Source organism: Sciurus vulgaris (genome assembly GCF_902686455.1).
Source record: "Sciurus vulgaris genome assembly, chromosome: 5".
Classification (NCBI taxonomy): domain Eukaryota; kingdom Metazoa; phylum Chordata; class Mammalia; order Rodentia; family Sciuridae; genus Sciurus; species Sciurus vulgaris.
This window is the reverse complement of record NC_136465.1, coordinates 161,039,455-161,060,337: the sequence shown is the minus strand read 5'-3', so window position 1 is coordinate 161,060,337 and position 20,883 is coordinate 161,039,455. Positions and strand designations below refer to the sequence as shown.

Genomic DNA, 20,883 nt, shown 5'->3' with positions numbered 1-20,883 from the left:
ATCAGGATGAGGTGGGAGGGGATAAGATCAGAGATGTCCCAGGGGCCAGAGGAGGGCGAACCTGAGAGGCCATCATGAAGATGTGAATTTTTACCCTCAGGGAGAAGACAGCCACTGGGCCTTGGGAACAGAGAGGAGATGTGAGCTGATGTACATGTACGATGCTCTCTCTGGCTTCGTGTTGGGCCTAGATTGAGGGGAGCCAACCTGGAGGCTGGGAAACCAGTTAGGAAGCCAGGAAGTCATCCAGGAAGGAGTCAGGGTGGGAGCTGGCCATGTGTGAAAAGCAATCAAACTCTGGGTACAGTTTGATGGTGAGAGAAAGGGAGTGAATAGAATGCCAAGGTGTTCAGCCTGAACAACCGCAAGGGGGAGGCCAGGGAGGAGCTGATTCTGGAAGAAAGATGGGAGTCCAGTTTGAAAGTGTTGGAGATGGTGGAGTAGGCAGTTTGGGGTTCAGGGGGGCGGGGAGAGGTCTGGGTTGAAACGTGCAGTTGAAAAAAGTGTGAAATCGTCCTGATTTTTTCCTTGCAGGGTGATCTCAAGGAAATGTTTTAGATACTAACTACCTTCCCATTGCCCCCAATAAAAGAGAAATAGAAACTAATACCACTGTGCTAGGTCACAGGTCTGAGCAGGGTATTCTAAATGCATTCTTTCTCTAAATTTCCCCAAGGGGAAATCCCGTGTTATCTCATTGGATAAACAAAGGAACTAAGTTCTGAGAGTTTAAGGGCCTTGTCTAATCTTACAATGAGAAAAATCCTGAAGTCTAGATTTGAATTAAGCCTTTTAAGCCTCCAGATTTGAGAGCATCTTCATGCCAGGCATTTTGTTACCAGGCCCTCAGTGCTATATAACTGACTCGTCTTTCTGACACCAGGTCTCTTTAGCAACAGAAAACTATCATTGCAACCCTCCTATTTTGACCCACGAGACCAGTTACCTTGCAGTTTACTTACCACGTTCAGTAACATAATGATACAAAAATTGATGCAAACGGCAGTCCCTGTGGTTGCGACCTGAGAGTTATTCCTGATTAACGCCCACTTAAAGGCAGCAAAAGTGCTGACGGTCACCACCCGGTAAATGACAATTCCGAACACAGCAGCAATCACCACACAGATCTGGCAGGAAGACAGAGGAGACCCAGTGAGTCCTTTGGTGGAATGTTTCAGGAAGGCGAGTCACACTCTTGGAAAAGCCTCTGACTAAAAATAATAATAATAATAAAAGAAAAGAAATAAAGCAAGTGTGGTACTGACTGAAGAAATCACCAGGAAATGCCAATTTTTCATCATGGTTAATCCTTTCTCTTTTTCGTGTTTTCTTCCTTATTAAATAGAGAAAGCACACTGCTTGAAAAGTTCAGAATCTCTATAAGCTGTGGGAATTTTATTTTAAGCAGAATATCCAATAGAGCAGACCAATAAATATGGAATATTCCATAATTATTATGGAAATCATCTGCCTCCATTTATAATTGTATATTGGTTATTATTCTAGAGTAAAAACAAGGCCCTTACTTTGGTCTTCAAGATTCCCTCCAGCCCCAAAGGGCACTATTGTCCCTGCTCTCTGGGAATCCATGCCTTTTCTCATTGCTTCAAATGAGCCAAACACCCCTAATTTTCAGGACTATTTCCTTTGCCTACAATGCCTCCCCACCTGTCTCCTGCCAAACATTCATGCACTTTGGTGCACACACACATGCACATGGCCTAGTTAATGCCTGCTCATCCTTCTTCACCTCTCAACTCAAACACCATTTCACAAATACATCTTTTCATGACTCCCAGATTATTTTCCTTATTGCTCTTATGTGGTACCTAGAGCGTAGGGGCATATCTTCTTTCAGGATACTACTTCTAATTTCTACCAAAGCCTGTCTCAGTACTGTCAATCTCCCCCACTAGAACATGAGCTCTGGGAGGCAAGGACAGTATCTCTTTGCTCACCACAGTTTCTGCAGTACCTTGACTTAATTGCAGGTGCATCGTTCATGCTGTTACTTGTTGTTGAAGGAAACAACCATGTGAAGGGAACACATTTTACTAGTCAGATGCACACACAGACTGAAGCATCTTTCCCTGTAGATTTTGTGGTATTTAAGAACAATATGGCATATCTTCTGCCTCTATAAAATCATGGATATTTGGGATCCAAAAAGTTTTGGACTTTCATTAGGTGACTCCCTTCATCTGTTTTAGACACCTTAGCCCACTTAATTGCCAAAGTTGGACTTTAAAGCCAGCCCTCTGGGTTTGGGGTTAGCGGGGGTGGGGAGAGGTCTGGTGATTTCTTTCTTCACAGTCTATTTTGCACAAACTTTATTTTCTGCTTACTTCTAAGGGTGCCAAATTCTTACACTTGAGTATAAATCCTAGGTGGAACTGACCAAAATGGTAATATAATAATACAACAACAAGAAAAAAACCTGCCCACATCTTAATCCTAGAGCTATCCATAGGGGCCTGGTAAAATTTACACTGACGGTTGGCCTACTGGACTTAGGATCAGAGGACAAAGCAGAGCCCTGGCTCAGCTATTACACAGCAGTGTGACCTTGGCACACTTGTCTTCTCCATGGCTTCTGTCTCTTGCTTCAGACTCCCCATTCACAGAACAGGAGAGCTGAATCTGTCTTTAGGTCTTGTGTGACAAGACAATAACTACAAACGCACGGGTAGAAGACAAAGCAGGACATGGTTGCTTGCAAAGTGGCATCTGTCAAAGGATGTGAGTCTTCATCTTGAGAGGTAGGGGACCTAGACAACCAGCTTCGTCTTTCCTCTCTCTACTTTCCTCACTGGTACCAAGTGGGTAGGTGTCTGGATTAGTACTAATCTTATCCTTCCCACTCTAGGGGTAGAGGACGCACATTTAAATTCTTGTCATTTGAAAAGAGAGAAAAAGAGGCTCCTAATCAATCATCCCTTGCTGTTCTAAAATGTCCTTTCTGACAAATTTGTATGTTTTGTTTAGCAATGAATAGTGTCAAAGTTGATTACAAAACAGCTATTTTTCAGAAAAAAGCTAATGACTCAGGTCTAAGTTAATATTTTTCAAACTGATATGACCATAGTGAGTTGGGAAGTCAACTTTAGGTTATATCTGGCATTCAAAATAGACTATAATAAAACAAAATAAAAATCAGTGTTTATTGCATATTATAAAGGTATTTTTTAGTTATTATATTCAGTTTTATAAATCCAGCTACATAGCATCAACAGGGTTATGACGGAGAATGGATTTTCTACTGGATGGGCATGGTGAAAGTTTGAAAAACACTGCTGTTAATTCTGTCTCACATTTTAAATTTCTTCTAGCAGGGTATAGTGGAACATGCCAAATGGGAAGAACATCAGATTAGAGTGGGGTTATGAGTTCTTAGTTACTTACTAGTGGACCCCCAGCAAGCCACTTAAACTTTTGGAGTCTCAATTGTTCCATCTGTAGTATGGGAATAGCAACACTGTCTCTGACCACCCAATGGCGTTGCAAGGACTAAGTAACATAATGTATTCAACTGTTTTGCAGAACTATCAAGTGCCTGAAATGATTATTGGTACCGTAGGTTTATGCTGAATAAAACAAATAAAAGAATTTAAAAAAAAAGTTTCAAACCATAAAAAATATCCCAGAGGCAGAAACAATAAGTCTGCTGCATTTATCTGCAAATGCTTGATAAGGTTCTGGCTTTCCTGAAATGGGATTCATCCGCTCCTTCTTGGAATACTTGGCTTCAAACTGCGGTCGTATTTCTTCCTGAAGAATGAGCAGACACATTTTTTATGCGCTAAAGAGGTGCTCACACAATAAGAAAAAAATTCCTTTACCCCACCATAAAACAGCAGCTGCCACACTAATCAACCAATGGATGAAGTGGGTTTGGCAATCTAGGCTTAAATGCTTAGAAACTGGTCACTTGAAGAATACCTACAGGATTTAGGTACGAGACTTACTGTTATCAAAAGTAATGTAATTTAGACTAACGGTTATGTTTTTCTGTCATCTTATTAAAGCATATTTGAAGAAAGAAGCTGAGAATAATATTTTAAAAGGGACAATCTGCCCTGTCTCTTGTGGTTCAGAACAATCAATAAGTTTTTACTTGTATTACCAGGCAGTGACATAGACACCAAGATAAAGAAGGCTCTGAACAGAAAGATGTTCAAAACCCATTTTGTGAGGTGTAACAACAATATAATTATTTTACTTTTCTCCAATTACTATTATTATTTTTGCACTTTTAGATCTAGGTGGCTAAAAACAATGGTGTGTCTACTTTTTAACTCTTACAGAAGTCATTCACCTTTAACCAATGGATTTTAAATCTATACTTAATTGTCATCGAAAATTAGGAAACACCTTTCAAATCAAGATGAAATCAAGGCTTCTCCAATTCTAAATCAAGCTGAGATTTTGTTTCATTTAGTTGAGCTCCATCCAAATGTGACGAGCTTCTGACTGAAAAGCAATTATGAAACTAGGAAAAGGAGTTCTGGTTAATTAAGTACGTGTTCTAGTTGAGTGCCTTGGAAAACGATGGAAAATGAGTGGAAACTGGTGAAATGGAGATAGGAGTTCATCCAGGCAGAAAGATTCAAGACTCAGATGAAGGTGCTGAGAGAAAGCAAGAAGGAGCTGATAGAAGACAGGTTGCTGAGAACAGGTACCATGTCTGCCCTCTTTCACTTATTTTAGGCAGTTACACTTGAGGGTATAAACAGACCTAAAATCTTCTGCTTCATTGGGAAACTCAGTTCAGCAGGCTATAAGTGCTGTCAAGAGCTCTTGAGCTAGTCATCCAAGAATTGGAGCCAATCGTGAACCCAGGCCTGTGTTCCTGGGTGTTATGGGCTAAATCATGTCTTCCCCCACTGCCAACAAAAATTCATACATATGTTGAAGTCAACCTTCAGTCCTTCAGAATGTGACTGCATTTGGAGTTGGGGGTCTTTAAGTTAAAATGAGGTCATTAGCATGGGCTTCATCAAATATGACTTGTATCCTTATAATTATGAAGGGGAAACTTGGATACATACATGCACAGAGGGAAGATGATGCGAAGGCACAGGGAGAAGATGGCCATCTACCAGCCAAAGAGAGAGGTGTAGCTCATTTCCTTCCCTCATGGCCCTCAGAAGAAAACAACCCCAATGACCTCGATATCAGACTTGTAGCCTCTGGATCCATGAGCAAAGAAATTCCTACAGGTTAAGTCCCATGGCCTGTGCTACTTTGCTCTGGCAATCTTTGCAAACTGATATTCCTGGCTACTCCTAAAGAAGACATGCAGTGAGTCTGAGGTTTTCTGTATTGTGAACTGAGAGCCATGGGCCAGAAGTAAGAGGCATTTCCACAATGAATCCCAAACAGAGAACTACAACTGCCCATGGTCATGGAGGTAGGCTCCTGAAAGAAGAAAGCCAACTCAAAGACTGGTTCAGTGCTCCAAGCTCTTCCCAGAGACTGGAAGGCAGGAGGCTCCAGACTTACTCTGGATATATGTACTGTAGAGCTACCCACATCTTGAGCCCACCGCAAGTACTAGTGATGATTTTAGGCTGGTTTGGTTAAGGCTACTTAAATAGTGCCATTATACCTCTTTTTTAGAGGTGAAAAAGTGTTCAAAGGTGAACAATGGCTTAGTGGCGGCTTAAGTGCAGGAAAGAAATGTTCCATCCCATTGGGAGTTGTACCCATGAATATATACAACCAAAACCAGCAGAATGGGCCACCCTGGAGGAAGTCCTGAATGTAGCCTGGCTGCTACCTGTAAACTCCACACAGTGCCTGGGCAGCTTCTTCAAACCCAGAAAACTATTTTCTGGAGAATATTTATAAAAACACAAAAGGAGGCCTTATTAGAAGAACAAGGATTAATGAAAACTTCATATCGTATATCAAAACACCATATTGTACATCTTAAATGTAGAGGATGAAATCAAAACCAAAACCAAACCAAATAAAAAACAACCTAAGCACCTTCATGTGAGAAAGGAGAAAAGGAGGCCATTCATGAGGCATGAATGAAAGGACAGCCCCCCGCCCTGCAAAAGTCTCCCCAAATTATCTCCCTACCAAGTCTACCATAGGACTAATATTCTCATCATTGGTATTTCTAGAAGGTTTATTTTAATGTGCAAAAATACATATACAAATCTCTGGGAAGGAAAACATCCATCAACAGCTATTATCACATTATCCGATTAATTTATCTGATTTATGGGTAGAGCAAAGCTCTGATGAAATGGGACTCAGAACAGGTAAGGGATAATGATGAGGGGAAGGGAAGAGGAGTTGAAGTCTCCAACCACTGTCCAGGGAAAGCAGGGCCCGATGGAGGAATGAGGTCATCAGCTCAGCATGAACAGGGCAGAGAAGACGAGGAGAAGCAGACCAGAGTTAGGAAAGCATAGCATAATAGTGTAGATAGGGGTGAGGAAGATTGATGGGTCAGGGAGTGTGCTGAGGAAGTGAAGTCTGAGTGGCTAAGTTTCCCTTCCTGGACTGATTCATCAGCGGCCGGCACTACATGTAGCCACATCCACCAAGGAGGCTGCTAGGGAGTAGTTTCTCCTCATTATTCGCCATTTGATGTAATTCTGAGTGCTGCTCTGCAAAATAGGGTAGAAACACTTTCTTGGAGTAGATCTCTTTCAAGGTTTGTCTCCAAGAGGTTTGTGCCAAGAGCTGTAAAATGAATAAGCACGTTCTACAAAGTAAAGAAAATGGGTGATGTTTAACAATACTAAAAAAAAAAAAAAAAAAAAAAAAAAAAAAATCTGCTACCTCTACCTACAAGTGAAATGCTTTACTATCCATGGAATTTTAATCTATTTTAAGGAATCAAAATGGTGTCTTAAAAAATTCTGCCAGACCCTTTTTATAGAGCTTGAGATTTCCTGTACAGACAGGTATCGAGGATGAATGGACATGACTTCTGTACCCAGTGAAAACTGAAGATTCGAGGGGGATGGTATTTCTCCATAATTTGCCTTTTTTTTTTTTTTTTAATTTGAGGTAAATTATACAAACCTCCTCTTCTTCCCAGTCTATCAAATCCCAGTCATAAGCAATTACTGCTCGACGTCTTTTCCAAAATTCCAGGAACACTGTTGCTGGAACAAGCAGAGAAAGACAAAGAGATTTTCAAATAAAAGTAAAACAATGCTATTAACCGTGTCACTGGATAATGAAGCCATTGCGAAGGACGACAGTTGTTTGAGTATCAGAATTTCTTTTAACTTCATTTAACAAGAACCGTTTTCTGAGAATTACTAAGCTTGTAGAAAACATAATGAAAAATTTAGAAAATTCATTTAGAATTAAATTAAGCTGGTTTGCGAGTTGAGGCAGCATAGACTCATTAAAATGATAGAACTCTTGGGATGTAAGAATATAGAAAACTGAGTTATCAACATATTTCCAGCTGATAGAGCATTTATTTTAAGTGAAGAGGAAACAGGATCAGAAAAACAAAAACAAAACTTAGCAGTTCCCATGAATTTGATTGGCAGTGATTTTCTGTCCTTCAAATCTCCTTCATGCAAATATTTATATATTTTAAGTATGCATTTAAATATACATTAATACATGTTAATATATTTATACTTAATATAAGTATTCTTTTCATAACCTAAGTGAAATTAACATGCATGCAGCTCTGTCTTCTGCTTTATCCATCAGTGCCAGTTAAATACGTAATGATGATATCAAAGTTTGAAACTCATTATGCTTTTCTTTTGTCTTGCACTAAAAGCATGCACGATTCTCTTCTACCACTTTCTTTCTTTGCGTGGACTCTACAGCTGAACTACCAACTGTCCTCTAAGCAGTTCTTGGTTTCTTCCACAGTGAAAGAATAGCTGCATGGAGCCTGGCTGCCCAACTGCACTGTATTTCTCTGTCACTTTTGCATTAGATGTAGCCAAAGGACAGTTCCCCCCAGTGGAATACTGAAGTGACGAAGTGTGTACTACTCACCGGTTGACATTTTAAGGCACTTAGGGGTGATTTTTGCACATTCTTTTCCCCCTTTTGGATGGGTGGAGACCAGGTGAGATTATGTAAGTGATAACCATTTCTGAAAGTTTGGCAAACAACACTTTTGTAGGAACATAAGACCTTGGATGACCAAATGGAGCTGGAACACTCACCTCAGACTTTTACATAAGAGAAAAATTAATTCTGGCTTTTTACTCCATTGATGATGTTAGATCTTTGCGTTAAGAGTGGCCTGACCTTATCATAACTAATATACAAACTTAGTCATAGAGACAAGAAAGAGATTTCACTAGGTCCTTAGACACCTCAATGAAGGCACAAAGATAAAAGAATCTGTGTTTCACTTCCCTTACAGATCTTAGAACAATCTCAAGTCACAGTATTTAAAACTTTAATAATTTCACTTATAAGACAATTTTGCATGCTTTTTCCTCCGCCTTTTCTACCTTCATCTCTACCCTGTGTTATTACTTAATTTTCTCACCAACAAGGTTCACCTGCAGTATTAATGTCAATTCCAAATAGCAATCCTCGTACATTAGTTGACACATCGGGATAATCTAAGCCTTCTGCTCTCTAATATGGGTGAAACCAGAAGTAGTGTTCAGGTACTTTAGTATTTATATTTGGTATTTTCCCTCTTATCTGCAGGCTGGTACATCCTAAGATCCCCCAGTAGATGCCTAAAAACTGTAGTTAGTATCAAACCCTCTATATGCTATACTTTTTCCTATTTGTTCTTATTGTAGATATTAGCAACCTCAGTATACATTTTTTTCCTTATTGAGAATCTTCACCTTTTCATTTAAAGGAAGCATTTTACAGCATCTCTTTGGCTTATCCAAATTGCCCATATCACTAATCTTTCACTTCGGTCTATTATTAAGCACCATGGTTTAGTAAACTAAGGGTTTTCAGAACATAAGCACTACGATACTGTGACAGCTGATCTGATCTGATGATGGTGACAACAGGCCATTGGGTAACAGATGAGTGGCATATACAAAGTGGATATGCTAGAACGGATGATTCATATCCTGGGTGAGATGAAGATGGACTGGGCAAGATTTCATCTAGTTACTCAGGACAGCATCTAATTTAAAACATGATTTGTTTATTTCTGAAATTTTCCATTTGATATTTTTGGACCATGTTTGACTGAAGGTAACTGAGATAACGGAAAGGAAAACTACTGACAAAGACTACTCCACCAGGACACTCTTGGCTCAGTATCATACACAACTGAGAAGATTGTTTCATGAAGTTCATAAGAGACACAAAAGGGACATGACATAGAATGTTCAGCAAGTCACAGTCTACTTTCTTAAATAGAACAATCATTGTCAATTTCAAATAAATTTGTTGTGAACTGTTATGCATTTACTAAAACCATTTCTTATAGCCTAAGCATAGTTAGATTATAATTCCTAGCATTTATTGCAATTAGATATGGTCATCATCCATATTTGGTCAATGGAAAGTAAGCAGAAGTGATGGATGTGATTTTTGGACTGAAGAATTAAGATGTAGGTGTATTACCCTTGAGCTCTCTTTCTCCTTTTGCTGAAGAAATAGAGAACTATGAATATTCAGAAGAGAATGGAACCACAAAATGGAAGAAACCTATCCATATACATAAGTGGCCATATGAGAAACTCTGCCAGCCAGGACTACCTGATTGGATTCTACTGAATGTCAGGTTTTGGGTTCTGTGTATTACAGCAGCTTCTACCTTACTCATTCTAACTAATGTGGGCTTCTCTTTGGAAAACACAATCTTCAGTTAGAAAAGAAATAGAAAAAAAAACCAAATAGAAAAATAGAAAAAAAATAGAAATAAATGCAAATGGAAAAAAAAAAACCCACTGAGCTACTATTTTTCATCATCTCATTAAGGTATTTAGAGGATTTTATACCGAAAACTCCCCTCTCGGATAATATCCTAATTCCATGGAATGCTTGAAATGCTGTACTTCTTAATTATCATCACACGGTAGGGAAAGACAGAGCTGGAATTTGGTCCTGATTTGCCAAAGTTTTAATTACAAGGCTATATTGTAATCTGGGAACTCAATATTTCATCAAAACGAGAAGAGCCAAAAAGGACAAAGAATGCCTATTCTTCCAAACACATAGGGGCACTTTGCTGAAACTAGTTATAAATATGAAAGAATTATGTCCCACAGTTATAGGTTCAATGTGTGCCTGGCATTTACTCTCTACCCTTCTTTCCATCTGCAATCTTCTTGCAGGAGGCCTGGAAAAGTCCACACTTGTTCTCAAAGCTGCTAAAAATACAATGCTACCAATTTTTGCCTACAGGTAACATAATAGGTTTCAAAACACTTAATTTGATGCTTCATCTTAAAATTCTTACTCTGGAAATCCAAAGGAGAATAATGTCTAATTCTAGAAAATAACTGCAAAGGTATTTTCTTAGTTTTGAAAAATTAAGAAGTTTTAAGGCCCTGAAGTCTAACTTTACCCCTTAACTTATCAAAAGATTATATTTCATATGTTTATATGGAAAATAAGAATTGAGTCGTGGCCAGTGATAAAGTAAGCAGTACATATGGAAGAAAAAGCATGATTTTTATTTCAGAATGATGACCCACCATCCGATGACTCAAAGCATTTTCAGAAATCTTGTCAAGATGATTCTCTTATTTTCGAAGAAAGCAGAATGACTGGTTTCACATATATAATCATTTTTCTACCAACACTAATTTCCTTCTACAAAAAGTGAAATTAGTAATAGTAACAGATTTCATTTTTTTCCAGTCCTTTATAATTTTTACTTTCTGAAAATGCTTATTTGGAAAGGCCCAACGGTGCTTTCCCAAACACAGAAATAGAGGGATGAAGTTATCTCTTGGGAGCTTAACTTAGAAAACCTACTATAAATAACATTGTTCTATGTAAATTTAGGATTACACAAGTGGTATGCCTTTACGCCATGTACAAACAGAGAAACAACATGTATCCCATTTGTTTACAATAAAAAAAAAAATGAATGAGTTTAGCTAAGAGGCATAAATTCAAAGCTAACCGGCCCATATACTACAAAACTGAAAACAGAAATCCCCCTAATAAGGTGTGGTGTAGACTGGGACAGATGAGCAGTCTGTGCATCATGTACAATGGTGGGCATTCTTTTTTTCTCATTGAATATACTATGGAAAGATCTTCAAGTTTTTCAAAAGAATCCATAAGAAATGCACCTTCATGTGAACTATCAATATCAAAATAATTACAATTTATTCAGATATTTTAAAACTTGGTGGGGGCCAAACAATATTTTTAAAGGTTGCTGATTTCTAATATCTGAGATAGGCCATTGGCACTAATAATGAAAGTGAATGTGAACGAATGACTGAAGAGTTTATGAAACACAGCAGAGTATGAAAATGAGGAAATCTTAGGAACCTGGAAGGTCAACAGTGTGAGCATATTTTAAGATGAAACTTAATCATTGATATTGTAACCTTTTCAGGAGAGTCAGTGTTCCACATGGAGAATGGCCAAATCATAACTTAGAAAAAAATGAAAGTCTACAAATATAATTTTGGAAAGTTTTATCCAGTGTACAGAATTAGGATATTGTGACATGAATTCAGTCTCTTGGGGTATTCTATGTAATGTGGTAAAGAAGATTGATTAATCAAGCAGAAAGAAATAGTTTTTAAGTCTTGCTGCCTTCTTCCTGTTCACTTAAGTATTCATTGCAATTATTAATTCCATACTTTTGAACTGCCAAGTAGTTTGTCAGATGCACGGATTTCCATCCTTAAACAACATATGATAGTTAATTTGGATTCCTAAGTGTTCTCAATAAGAATAATGTACTATAGATAATCATTATGAAATAATATTCTGTACTACACACTTGCATTTTTTTTTTAACATTTTGGATCACCCATTGGTGTTGGAACAGTTTTGAAGAGGAGTCTCTTTCCCCAAGTTAAGTTAGCTCTGGGTATCCTAACAATGTTTTTGAACTATTGTAATCCTGAGGAAACACCACAGGTCATTGTAATTTACTTAAGGAACCACAGTTCTCTAGGACCTTATCTGAGAGCAGACTTTCCTTCCACAAAAATCATCAAACTGCAGCAGCCAGAGGACTTTCACCTCTGGCCATGAGGGGTTAACTGCTACAACATAGTGTAACAATTTTTATCAGTACTGAACAAGAGACAGTGCCTGACCATGATGATTCCTGAAAGAAAGGAAAATCATGGGATAAGCCTTAGGATTGTACCAGTTCATTGCTTATAGGTAGTTTCAAGGTTACACTTCAGGCAGAGGGAACCAAAACAGTGTCTCACTGAGTGTGGGAGACAGAGATTGGAGCAGATAGACTCAGTCATCAAAATTTGTGAGGAAGAATACAACAGAGGAGGGAGTTACATTAAGGGAAAGGTCTAGACATAAGCAGCAAGGTTTCCTCTACTCTTGACATGCCTAGGGGACTGGAAGTAGTTCATGATCCCACTAGTCAGAGCATCACAAAAGTCATGGTAGCTGGGTTCTGGACCCACCCTAATAACCTAAAAACAAGTCTCAAGAGGATCAAACTGATCTATGAGTAAGTTAACTGCAAGTCTGAACAAAGTCCTGTACTAAAGAAACCCAGGAAAGTATAGTTATCATCACTTTCCAGAATTTAATGAAAAAGTTACCAGGTATGCAAATAGCAGGAAAATAAAACCTGTAACCAGAAGAAAATTCTATCAACCCCAGACCGACCCCAAAACTGACAGAAAGAGTAGAATAAGTATGATAACACAACTATTATCAATATGCTTTACATATTAAGAAGATACAGAAAAAGGTAAACTCAATGAGAAGAGTAATTAAAGATATAAAAGACCTGAGATTAAAAATGTGGAAAGAAAAATGTGCTAGATAGGATTAATAGAACATTGGATTTTCAAAGGAAATATCAGTGAACCTGGGGACAAATAAATAGGAATGATACAAAATGAAACAAACAACAACCACAAAATCTCCACAGAAATAAGACCTAAAGACTGAAAAAAGTGTGACCTACAGAGCATAAGTGACCTGCAGGACGATATTGAGCAGTATAACATACACAGACTTGAGGTACTAGAAAATATAATAGAGGAGATTCCCTAAATTTGGTGAAAATTATAAACCCATTGATCCAAGAAGCTCAACGAACCTCTCAAGTACAAGAAACAAAGAAAATGCCATTAAGGCACATTTCAAACAAATTTCTGAAAATAAAAAATAAAAAAATTCCAAAGAAGACAGTGGTGGGGAAAGACATCTTATGTAGAAAGGAATAAAGATAAGAAATATTAAAGACATCCTGTCAAAAACTATGCAAGTCAGAACACAATGGAACAGCATCTCCCATGCAGGGTTTTTCAACCTTGACACAACTGAAATGATGTCAAATGCTGTGAAAATCATGTCATTGTTCTGCATCATCAAATGCTAGTGGTGCTTAATCCTCCCATGTAGATGAAAATGCTCAAACAGAAGTGTCAGGTGATTCCCCTAAAGGGACTCAACAAAACCCTTACTACAGGAGGATCAAGACTGCAACCTTAGTGTCTAGGGCAGTATTTCTCAAATTCAACACTATTGGCATCTTAGGCCAGATAATTCCTACTTCTGGTAGAATTTGCTCTGTGCGTCCTAGCATTTTTAGCAGCATATTTGGCTTCTATCCACTAGATTCCAGTATGCTCTTTCCTCCTAGTTATGACATCCCCAAAGGTCTCCAGCCCAATGTCTCTGAAGAGGCAAAAATCACTGCTGGTTGAGAATCTCTGTTCTACAGTGTCGAAAGAAAAAACCCCTGTCAACCTAGAATTCTACATCATACCACAGTATTTTTTCAAAGTTTAAAATGAAATAAAGACATTTTAAGCCCAAAGCTTAAAATTTCATACCAACAAGTCTATGTTACAAGAAATTTTTTTAAGAAAGTTCTTTAGGCAAAAAGAAATGATACCAGAAGAAAGTTTGGATATAAATGGGTATGAATTCTATTTACAATGGTAAATATAAAATATTTTTTCTTCATTTGAATCTCCCTAAATAAAAATAATTATCTGCTTAAAGCCCAAATAATAACAATATATTGAGAGGTTTATAATGTATACAAGAAAAACATACCACAACAGCAAAAGCAAAATATATGACAAAATAATAAAACAAGAGAGAAGAAGAACTACAGTTTTTTAATGTTCTTATATTACATGGGATAAAACATTATATTATTTGATGGTAGACTATGATAAATTAAAAGTGTACATCAGAGATCCTTGAATAACAACTACAAGATTAAAATTAAAAGGTAGAGTTAATTAGCCAATACTGCAGGTGAATATGAATCATGAAACTATCCAATTATTTCAAAAAGAGACAGAGACAATGCAACAGAGACATAAGGAATGTATATAAAAAATAAAAATGGCATATTTAAAACAAATCAATATTTAAATCAAATGGTATTTTTAAACATGATACACCTTAAATTGGAATGCTATGGACATTCTAACAAAAAGACAGAACTTACTAGATAGGATTTTTTAAAAAGAAAATACTTACAATTGCCTATCTCTAAAAAAAAAAGCCACTTTAAATATAAAGACATGGAGAGGTTAAGGGTAAAAGGAAGGAGCAAAATAAACCAGATGAACCCAAATCAAGAAAGATCAGAGTGGCAATATTAATTTCAGACAAAATACAACTGAGAACAAGAAATATTACCAAGAATAAAGAGGAAAATTTCATAAGACAAAGGACATAATCCTAAGTTTAAAATGCATGAGGTAAAAATTAACAGAACTGAAACCAAAATAGAAAAACTCACAAATATGGTTGGAATTAGCATGACTATAGACAACTAGAACAAAACAAATGAGCAAGAATACCCAAATGAAATTTATAGAATACTATACCTAACAACAGTAGGATATATGGTTTTTTCAAGAGTGCATGAAACATTTGCCAATGTACTACAATATGGTTATAAAACAAATCTCATTACATTTAGAAAAATTGAAATTGTACAAAATATGTCTTCTGAATTGTTAGAAATAAATAGCAAGAAGATATCCCAGAAACCTTCTAGTTCTTCAGTAAACAACACACTTCTACATAACCCATGGGTCCGAAAGTAAATAACAAGGAAAATAGAAAATATTTTCAACTGTTTGCAAATGAAAACACAATTTGAGGATGCAGCTAGGTGAGGCTAAGAGGCAATTCATGGTATTAAACTTTTAAACTTGAAAATATAAAAAAAGATCTCACATTAATGCACTGAGCATTCACCTTAAGCAATTAGTAAAAGGACAGTAGGCTGGGGTGTAACTCTGCCAGAGCACTCATCTAGCATGTACAAGGTCCTGGGTTTGTTCTAGCATCAAACATGAGGTCAGGTCAAGGAGAGAAGTGCAGCAAATTAAACTCAAAGTAAGTATGAGGTAGAACACATGGTAATAGAAATTAATGAAAAATAAAATCACATCTTTAAAATCAAAAACTGATTATTTTTTTAAAAAAATCAATAGAATTGCTAAACTTCTAAACAGAATAGATAGGATAAAAGAGAAGATGTGAATTCATGAATTCCAATTTTAGGAATAAGCAATATCATATCATATAAACCCAAAAGAAATGAAAAAAATATAAGGGAATATTAAGAACAAATTAATGCTAGGAACTTCATAAATTTGAATGAAATGATAGTCCCCTTCAAAGACAGGAAGAATAGATTACTTGGAGAACCATGTACTCATTAGGGTTCATAAAGACCTGAGATAAGAAGACCTCAGTTCTCAACATGTACTTTGCAATGGGCTGAATTGTGTCCCTTCAAAAAAATGTGGATGTCCTAAGTCTTATTTGCAAATAGGGTCATTGCAGATATAATTAGCTAAGATGGGTCTTAACTGGCAAAGGCTGGGCCCCTAGTCCAATATTATTAGTGTTCTTATAAGAAGGCAGGATGGGAAGATAACTTCTCTCACAGGGCTAACATCACATGAAGACAAGCACAGACTGCAGTCATGCATCTTCAAGTCTGTGCAGGTCCAGGGCTGCCAGCCACCAGCAGAATCTAGGAGAGAGGCTCTAAACGACCGTCCTGTCAGAGCCCTCAGAAGGAACCCACCTTGTCAACACCTGGATTTTGGACTTCTAATTTCCAGTACTGTGAAAACAAACTCCTTTTGTTTTAAGCTACTCCATCAGTGGCATTTTCTTACAGCAGCCCTACAAAACGAACACACACCATATCCCTATACCACCAAATGTGCAACCTTCCCTTTCATCTTTGCTTAGATGTTCTCCACACTTCCCCTCAACATCACTCCTTTGTTGGCGAAGGGAAGACTTGTTTCCAATATCTCTTCTTGAGTGAATCTTTTCTACTTTTCCTTTTTGACTATAGGGTACCTCGCCAACCCATTATAAATTGATTTACCTTGCATTATAATAACAAACTTGTAACATACTATGAGACTTTTGAGAGCAGAGATGGTATCATTTTTACACACCCAGTGCCCAGTGGCAAGAGATATGCAGTCTGCTGAGATAATGAGGTTTTAATCGACGTGCCCTACAGAAGGTACATGACATGGGACACACTAAGGTATGACTTTGGAGTTAGGCAAACCAGATCTGGTTTAAAATTCAGATTCCACCACTGGGCAATTTTTGGGAAGTGGCATAACCTCTCTGGGCTTCAATATCCTCATCTGTAAAATGGGGATAGAAATTTCTTTCTGATGGATTATGAGAAACTGATGGGATATCATATACAAATGCATCTATACACATAGTAAAGCCCAGGACCAGAAGGATTCTCAGTTGAGTCCTATGAGACCTTCAAAGAAGAATTAACACCAATACTCCTCAAATTATTCCATGAAATAGAAAAGGGGGGTAACCCTTCCAAACTAATTCTATGAGGTTAATATCACCCTGATACCAAAATCAGACAATGACACATTGAGGAAAGAAAATTTCAGGTTAATATCCCTGATGAACATAGATGCAAAAATTCTCAAAAAAATTCTGGCAAATTGCATACAAAAATATTTTAAAAGATAGTGTACCACAATCAAGTGGGGTTCATCCCAGGGATGCAGGGTTTATTCAACATACAGAAATCAATAAACGTAATTATATCAATAGACTTAAAAACAAGAATCATATGATCATTTCAATAGATCTAAATGGAAAAAAATTGACAGCATTCCCCTCTGAAAACTGTAACAACACAGGATGCCCTCTTTCACCACTTTTATTCAACATTGTCCTTGAAACTCTAGCTAGAGCATTTAGAAGAAAGAAATTAAAGGTATACAAATAGGTAAAGAAGAACTCAAACTATCTACTATCACTATTGGCTGATGACATGATTTTAAATTTAAAAGATCCAAAAGATTCCACCAAAAAACTTCTAGAACTAATAAATGAATTAGTTCTAGAATTCATTTATTCATTTAGCAGGATATAAGATCAATACCCATAAATGAAACACATTTCTTTATATCAGCAATGACTCCACAGAAAGAGAAATAAAAGTACCCCATTCACAGTAGCCTCAAAAAAATACTTGGGAATAAATCTAACAAAAGAGATTGAAGACCTCTACAATGAAAACTACAGTACACTAAAGAAAGAAATTGAAGAAGACCTTAGAAGATGGAAATATATCCCATGATCTTGGATAGGGAGAATTAATATTATCAAAATGGCCACACTACCAAAAGCATTATACAAATTTAATGCAATTCCTATCAAAATCCCAATGGCATTCTTCATAGAACTAGAAAAAGCAATCATGGAATTCATTTGGAAAAATGAGAGAACCAGAAGAGCCAAAGCAATCCTTACCAAGAAAAGTGAAGCAGGAGGCATCACAATACCAGACTTCAAATTATACTATAGAGCTATAGTAATAAAAACAGCATGGTTTTAGCACCAAAACAGACACATAGATGAATGGTACAGAATAGAAGACACAGAGACAAACCCACATAAACACAGTTATCTCATACTAGACAAAGGTGCCAAAAACATTCACTAGAAGAAAAGATAGTCTATTTAACAAATGGTGCTGGGAAAAATGGAAAGCCACATATAACAAAATGAAATTAAACCTTTATCTCTCACCCTGCACAAAAATCAACTCAAAGTGTATCAAAGACTTAGGTACTAGAACAGAGACCCTGCACCAACTAGAAGAAAAAGTAGGACCAAATCTTCACCATGTTGGCCTAGGGTCTGACTTCCTTAACAAGACCCCTAAAGCATAAGAAGGTATATCAAGAATCAATAAATGGGATGGATTCAAACTAAAAAGCTTCTTCTCAGCAAAAGAAACAATAAATAATGAAGAGAGAGCCTACAGATCTTTACCTCATGCACTTCAGATAAAGCATTGATCTCTGGGATTTATAAAGAACTCAAAAACTCAACACCAAAAAACTAAATAACTCAATCAATAAATGAACTAAGGAACTGAACAGACACTTCATAGATGAAGATACATAATCAATCAATACATATGTGAAAAAATGGTCAACATCTCTAGCAATTTGGGAAATGCAAATCATAGCTACTCTGATTTCATTTCACTCCAATCAGAATGGTAATTAACAAGAATACAAGCAACAGTAAGTTGAGGTGAGGATATGGGGAAAAAGGAACACTCATCCATTGCTGGTAGGACTGCAGATTGGAAAAAACACTATGGAAAGCAGTATAGAGATTCCTTAGAAAACTTGGAATGGAACCACCATTTGGTCCAGCTATCCCACTCCTCAGTTTATACCCAAAGGACTTAAAATCAGCATACCACAGTGATGCAGTCACATCAATGTTTAAGCAGCTCAACTCACAATAGCTAAACTATGGAACCAACCTAGATGCCCTTCAACAGATGAATGGATAAAGAAAATGTGGAATATATATACACAATGGAATATAACTCAACTTTAAAGAAGAATGAAATTCTGGCATTTGTCGGTAAATGGATGGAATTGAAGAATATCACGCTAAGTGAAATAAACCAAACCCAAAAAACCAAAGGTCAAATGTTTTCTCTGATATGTGGGCAACAATTCCCAATAAGGGGGTGAATAGGGAAGAATAGAGTTATTTTATATTAGATAGACGGGAGTGAAGGGAGGGGGAGTGGTACAGGGGAATGAATGATAGTAGGGTGAAACAGACATTATAACCTCATGTACACGTACAACTGCATGATTAATGCGATTCTGCAATATGTACAATCAGAAAAATGAGATATTACACTTCATTTATATATGATTTATCAAAATGTATAAATGCTGTCACATATAACTTAATTAGAACAAATAAAAAAACAATAAAAAAGTCTACTTTTTTGAATATATAATCACCATTTTTGTTGGATTTATTGATGAGATTATAAAAGAGAAAATTGGCACAAATACCCAAGAATGAAAGGCCAATTATATTAAAATTAATTTTTTAAATGTGAGACATACTTCATTTGCCAATTACTAACAGAATCACATGGCAACTGAATTTTCACTAAAATTATCATTATCTTGTCATTTTAATTGGAGAGCTCTGGAGACCTTGTTTTGTTTGTTTACTGGGGATAATTCAGTTTTTGGCAACACTAAAAATGAAAGAAAAGAAGGAAGAAGGAAAAACAGAGAGAGAAAGATAGAAAGAAAGAAAGAGAAACCAGAAACAAAGAACAGAGGGAAGTAATCTGCTTCCTGCCAGGTCTCTGCCAACATCTAGTTCCCTAAATGACTCACCATCTCCCTCCGTACCCCAGAGAGAAGCTAATTTAGTCCATAATTATTCTGTCCCCTGACTCTTCCTGAACAGAAATAAGCAATGAGGGAAGAGCCACACTGCAGCTCAAGCCCAGAGCCCTCACTGCACAAAAGAACTTGAGGGTCCCCAGGAGACCTGCTATCGCTCATGTGTGAATGTGAACAAAGTCAACACACAGGCTCTCCCCAGCTGCTAGGAGCTGGTTCCAAATGGAGGCTCAGTGTTTCTTTGGTAAACACACAAAGCAAAGGCAACAAATCAGCACATCAACCTGGTCTGAGATCTTGGAAACCACTTACATCTGCTCTCATTATCTCTGTATCTAGCAATTTCCTGAAAATAGCATTTGTTTTCTTAAATGCTGCAACTTGTCAATCAAAAGAGATGATCCTTAGACCATTAAAGTGAGTTCCATTAGAATGCACATGCTTTTATCATCATCTCAAAGCAGCATCAATGGGGCTCTGGACAAGCATAAAAGCCGTTTATCTGCAAGTTCAGATTGCCAAAGTTGAAGCAATTGGTTACTAACAGTACCTGAACCTAGTAGAAGAGTAGAGAAGCTAAGACTGTCCAGTTTAACTTCTGGCTTTGCCAGTTTCTAGTTTCTGCCTCAATTTCTTCATCTTAGTAGTACCTTCCTTAGAGGTTGGCAGCAAAGAGTAAATAAGATGATGCATATACAATACTCAGGACAGTGTTCAGCACATAGTAAACGCTTAATAAATATACACTACTGGTATAACTGTTATTATTGTTGGTGATTTTAGATTTATACAAAGGCATATGCCTTTCTACAAAGAAACACCTGGGGTAAATCATTTTTTTTTCCTGAAAACGAGCACATTTCTCAGACTAATACAGGATTTATGCAGTACATTTTCAACCAAGCCAAAGCAATTCAGAGGGTGAATTTATCTGGTTTGCTTGGGATGGAGTGGCCCTAAAATGTTCCCTTGTGCCCTAAGTTTATTACAGAACATCTATCAGGATCTTACTGAGTGTACTCCAAAGCACAGGGCTGTCAAATCTCCATCCACC

General features: G+C 37.1%; 1 protein-coding gene across 7 annotated transcripts in view; it reads right to left on the bottom strand.

Moving 5' to 3' along the window:
• The window catches only part of ANO4 (anoctamin 4), a 377,561-nt gene that overhangs the window by 38,066 nt on the left and 318,612 nt on the right, over positions 1 to 20,883 (bottom strand). For all 7 annotated transcript variants that reach the window (XM_079141368.1, XM_079141366.1, XM_079141367.1 and 4 more), the window contains 3 exons: positions 7,045 to 7,127; positions 3,628 to 3,768; positions 963 to 1,127 (listed from right to left, as the gene is read on the bottom strand). In XM_079141368.1, the coding sequence (XP_078997494.1) occupies positions 963 to 1,127; positions 3,628 to 3,768; positions 7,045 to 7,127 (389 nt within the window). The remainder of the gene's footprint in view (positions 1 to 962; positions 1,128 to 3,627; positions 3,769 to 7,044; positions 7,128 to 20,883) is intronic.